At 44.3% G+C, this 5,444-nt stretch overlaps 1 protein-coding gene across 1 annotated transcript in view; it reads right to left on the bottom strand.

The window, feature by feature from the left end:
• Window positions 1-666: 666 nt before the first annotated feature.
• Window positions 667-5,444, bottom strand: part of Klhl10 (kelch like family member 10) — a 13,202-nt gene continuing 8,424 nt past the window's right edge. Inside the window, exons 4-5 of the mRNA XM_021176704.2 lie at window positions 1,247-1,396; window positions 667-1,075 (exon numbers count right to left, since the gene is read on the bottom strand). Of these exons, the coding sequence (XP_021032363.1) occupies window positions 701-1,075; window positions 1,247-1,396 (525 nt within the window). The 3' untranslated portion in view covers window positions 667-700. The remainder of the gene's footprint in view (window positions 1,076-1,246; window positions 1,397-5,444) is intronic.

The following is a 5,444-nucleotide window of genomic DNA, read 5'->3' as shown; positions in this document are numbered from 1 at the left end:
ATCGATTTTGTTGTTTTACTTACAGCATATGTTCTGGTGATTGAAAACCAAACAGTTATGGCGGGTTGTAATACAACAATAGTACGTTTACAAAGTGGTCTTTTGCTGCAAGGACTTCACTTAGCCAAATTACTGCTCACTGCAACCCTCACAGAGCTTCCCGCTTGCTAGGAGGGCGGGACCTTGAAGCACCTGTTAATCTTCCCCTCCTGCTTCCTGCACTTGTGAAATTCAATGCTTGCTAGGTGTTTGAAGATTTTACCATCCGTGGGCTGGGGCTTGTTGTGTTACTTGTAAAATAAGTATTAGTTTATAAACAGTTTTTTTGGGCTAGTGGTACCCAGGCCCCTTTGCAAGATTTAATCTTGATTATCTCCTTTTATGTTAGAGGAGATGTAGTATTTAGAACACTCTAAGATATGTTTTATGTTCCTGAAGCTATCTTGCTCATGTTTAAGTTACTAATTGTTTAAATGTAAGTTTTCAATAAACGTATTTCTTTAGAGCTGCTTTGTACTGTGTGGTTCTTTTCATTATCCACTGTTGAATGTAATCACCTTCCTTACTCCCTCATTCATCCAACCCTTGCTTCCCTTAAGTTGAACATTTTCCAGTACTCTTACAAGTTTAAACACTGCATTTATTTAAAAAAAGAATTAATTCTTATTGCTTAGACTTTTTATTAGCTAAATGAAGAGGCTCATACAGGTAGGGTACTTGTCGAAGCGGAATACTTTACTTCATCTCGCAGTGCTAATCCCGTGAAGTTGTCCCGTCTAGCTGCATACTCCCCAACATTGGCTAGCCCTGGTACCACGCAGCAGCTCAGAGCACTGCGGTATATGCTCATGTCATGAGCGTCATACCACTCATCGGTCTTTTCATCATAGCACTCAACATTAAAGGTGGTGGTAAAGCCATTAAAGCCACCCACCACAAACAAGAGGTCGTCCACTACCTCGATCCCAAAATTGCTACGAGGGTTAAACATAGTGGGGATCGTGCGCCAAGTATTAGCCACTGGGCTGTAGGCTTCTGCACTCCTCAGTCGATTGGCTCCATCAAAGCCACCTACCTGTGAAGAGCAAAAGAAACAAGGTTGACTGGTATCCACTGCTTCTGTTCACCGAGGAAGCCCTTGTGGGGAGGGACCAGTGACACTATGCCTCTTTTCAAATGCTTGCCAGTAGTAGGCTATTAGAAGAATCTAAGGGTGCCACTTTATCATTGTACAATAAAAACTCACTGCGTATACATGTTCCCCGTAAGCAATTACACCTATTCCACTCCTCCTGCTCCTCATGGGTGCAATGACTGTCCATTGATTGCTCTCGGTGTTGTACACTTCTGCTGTAAACAGGCATTCGTTTCCATTAAACCCACCACATATGTAGACCTGTGTGGAGAGAATTCAGGATTGCTAAATTATACAGGGGAGTAGACAGAAGACAGGTGCAGGTCAGGGAATACTTTTTTTGGGGGGTGGGAGGTTCAAGACAGGGTTTCTTTGTATAGCCTTGGCTGTCCTGGAACTCACTTTGTAGACCAGGCTGGCCTTGAACTCAGAAATCCACCTGCCTCTGCCTACCAAGTGCTGGGATTAAAGGCGTGTGCCACCACCGCCCGGCCAGAGGATCACTTTTTAAAACATTTTATTTATATGTATGTATGTTTTGCCTTTATGCCTATCTATACAACCATATGCATGCCCTGTCCTCAGAGGCCAGGAGGTATAAGTTTCCTTGTGTCTTAGGGTTTTACTGCTGTGAACAGACACCATGTCCAAGACAATTCATATAAAGGACAACATTTAATTGGAGGTGGTTTACAGGTTGAGAGGTTCAATCCATTATCATCAAGGCAGAAAACAGCAGCTTCCAGGCAAGCATGGTGCTGGAGGAGCTGAGAGTTCATCTTGTTCCAAGGGCAAACAGGAGAAGACTGACTCCCATGGAGTTAGGAGGAGGATCTCCTTGCCCTCCCCCACAGTGACACACTTCCTCCAACAAGGCCACACCTCCTCATATGTCATTCCCTAGGCCAAGCATATTCAAACCACCACATTCCACTCCCTGGCCCCCATAGGCTTGTTCAAACATGAGTCTATGGGGCCATGCCTAAACATAGCATAATCCAAAGTCCCCATAGTCTATAGCAGTCTCAACAATGTCCAAATTCTCATCTGAGATTCATCTAATCACTTAAATGTAATCCCCAAAGCAAGCCAGGAAACCAGCTGGACAAACTCCAAACTCTGCATCGCTGTGACTGATGTCAAAGAGGTCTTCAGATCTTCAACTCCTTTCTCATCTTTTTTTACTATAACAAACATCATTCTCTCGGGCTGGTTCCACTCCCTATTAGCAGCTTTCCTCAGCAGGTATCCCACAGCTCTGGCATCTTTAATATCTTGGGATCTCCAAGTCAACTTCAACTTCACAGCTTCATGTTCCGATGTCTGGGATCCAGACATGATTTTCTAAGCTCCTCTAGCGTTCTAGAACCTGGTTGATTCCATTCCACTGCTGCTGCTGTTCTTGGTGATCATCCCAAGGAACTGGCATCTCCAATATACTGGGGTCTTCTGCTACAACTAGGCTTCACGGATAGCCTCTCATAGACTCTCTTCATGGTGCCAAACCTCAACTTTTTTGCATGACCCCTTCAGTCCTGGGCTGTCTTCCCTGGCCTCTCATAGGGCCAAGCCTCAGCTGTTCTCCACGATACCTTCATACCTTCAAAACCTGCACTTGAGTGACTCTTACACATTACCAAGTGCAGCTGCAGCATGAGGTACAACCTGGGCTATCTCTGAAACACAGCTTCTTTGTGATCTCAGAAAACACTTCCCAGATTTCACCTCCGTGATGCTGGTCTCTTCCTAATCACTGTTAATTTCTTAGCTCCAGCTAAGCATCGTCGATTGTCCCAGTGTTTTGGGTTTTTTTTTCTTTTTTTTGACTCTAAAGCCAGACTCACATGGCCTAAGCTGCCTCGTTCTGCTGCTTGCTGGTGCTGGAACATGGCCCCTCTAATTCTATGACCAGCTTTCTGTTTTCTAACTCCCTTACTTCTGAAGCTTGACTGTCCAGGAACTTGCTCAGTAAATTGATCTTGAACTCAGAGATCTGCATGGCTCTGTCTCCTGAATGTTAAGGTTAAAGGTGTATACCACCATGCCTGCATTTAAGCATTTCTTCACCTAGAACTTTCTCTGTCTCAGGCTAGCCTTGAACTCAAAGATTTGCTTGGCTTTGTCTTCTGGGATTAAAGGTGTGTATCACCATGCCTGGGCTTAAGCTTTTCATGGCCACTGTTCCTCAAGATCCAGATCAAAAGCGTGTGTCCTCCATTTTTTGGATTTTAGCTCATTTCAGATTAAAATCTCAAGTGAAAATAGTAACCAAGTAATAGTAACACCTAGACATGACTATCCCTTGTTCAACTGCAAAAGCATCATCAGTAAGCTTACTTGGGTGGAATCTTGCTATGAGGTTACCACTTCCTTAATCTGTTTTATCTCCTTGAATATAGGATTCAGATTCATTTCACTTCCTGGTGCCCCTTTATTACTTGAATTTTTTTTTAACCTCAAGATGTAAAGTTTATTTAGTTCATTTTAAACATTACTCAAAATCTTAGCAGTTCCATGATTTCTGCCACGTGGGTGCTGACAATTAACCCAGATCCTCTGCAAGAACAACAACTGCTCTTAACCACTGAGCCATCTTTTCAGCTTCCCAATATCTTTGGTGGGTAGTTCGTTTTGAGACAGGATTTCTCACTGTCTTGGAACTTGGCAACTAGGCTAGGTTAGTTGATCATAGGACAGTAGCGATCTGCTTGTCTCTGTCTCCCCAACACTGAAATTACAAGTAAATGCCACCCAGCTATTTTTGCATGGGCATGCATGCAGAGGATCTAATTTGGCAAGGCAAACACTTTACCAGCTAAGCCATCTCCCTGCCTACATGATTATTTTTTTTTATTTTTCCTTGTGAGGCAGGGTCTTGTTTTCCCCAGGTTAGCCTCAAACTCACCAGGTAGCTGAAGATGATGACCTTAAATTTCTGGTTCTCCTGCTCCCCTCCCCACGATGACAGCCGTGTACCCCCACACCTAGTGTTACTTGGTGCTAAAAATTGAACCCAGGGCTTCAATTTGCGAGGCAACTGATCTCTACCAGCTGAGCTACATTTCTAGTGCATGGGTCACTCTTTTTCTGTTGTTTTATTTTGAGGCAGGGCTTGCCTCACTGTGTAGCCCTGACTGACCTGGAACTCACTATAGAAACCAGGCTGGCCTCAAACTCACAGAAATTTGCCTACCTCAGCTGGGATTAAGGTGTGTGCCACCACACCCAGCCATGTATTTTGTTTTGTTTTGTTGTTTGGGTTTTGATTATTTTTTGTTGTTGTTTCAAGACAGGGTTTCTCTGTATAGCCCTGGCTGTTCTGGAACTCACTCTGTAGACCAGGCTGGCCTCAAACTCATAGATCTGCCTGCCTCTGCCTCCCGAGTGCTGGGATTAAAGGCGTGCGCCACCACTGCCCAGCTTTTTTTTTTTTTTTTTTTTTAAGAGTCTCACTTTTTAGCCTATCCTATAAGTCCTAGAGTTCCGGAGACCAAGTTTGTCTTAAGCTCTGCAGAAATCCACCTGCCTCTACCTCCTGAGTTCTGGGATTATCATGTGTGCCACCATGCCTCAAACATTTTTTTTCTAATAAGCAAAAGAGCACAGTCAGCCCTGTGTACCTCAGGTTCCACACATCCACATATTAAAACTAGGATTTCGGACTGGCAAGATAGCTCAGAGGGTAAGAGCATTGACTGCTCTTCCGAAGGTCCTGAGTTCAAATCCCAGCAACCACATGGTGGCTCACAACCATCTGTACAGCTACAGTGTCCTCATATACATAAAATAAAGCTTTAAAAAAAAAAACTAGGATTGCAAATATTGGGGGGAGGGCTAAGCAAGATGGCTCAATGGTCAAGAGCTCTTGCCACTGAACTGACATGGTGGGACAGAAAGTTGTCCTCTGACCTCTACCCCTGGACTGCATCACATGTATTCCCCCACACACAAAGAATTAAAGAATTAAAGAAGAAAAGGATGAGGAGGGCTGGAATGCTCAGTGGGTAAGGGAGCTTGATCTACATAGAGGGAGGAAAAAAGTGCCTACTGCAAGCTGCTCTCTGACCTCCACAGAATGCTTTTACCCACAACACACACTAAATAAAAATGTGGGTGAAAAGGAAAAAAGAAGGCCAGGCAGTGGTGGTGCACACCTTTAATCCCAGCACTTGGGAGGCAGAGACAGGCAGATCTCTGTGAATTTGAGGCCAACCTGATCTAGAGGGTGAGTTCCAGGACAGCCAGAGCTACACAGAAAAACCCTGGTGTGTGTGTGTGTGTGTGTGTGTGTGTGTGTGTGTGTGTGTGT

The sequence above is a fragment of the Mus caroli genome, chromosome 11 (genome assembly GCF_900094665.2).
Source record: "Mus caroli chromosome 11, CAROLI_EIJ_v1.1, whole genome shotgun sequence".
Classification (NCBI taxonomy): domain Eukaryota; kingdom Metazoa; phylum Chordata; class Mammalia; order Rodentia; family Muridae; genus Mus; species Mus caroli.
Note: the sequence above shows the minus strand (reverse complement) of the source record. Positions and strands in the feature narration are given on the sequence as shown.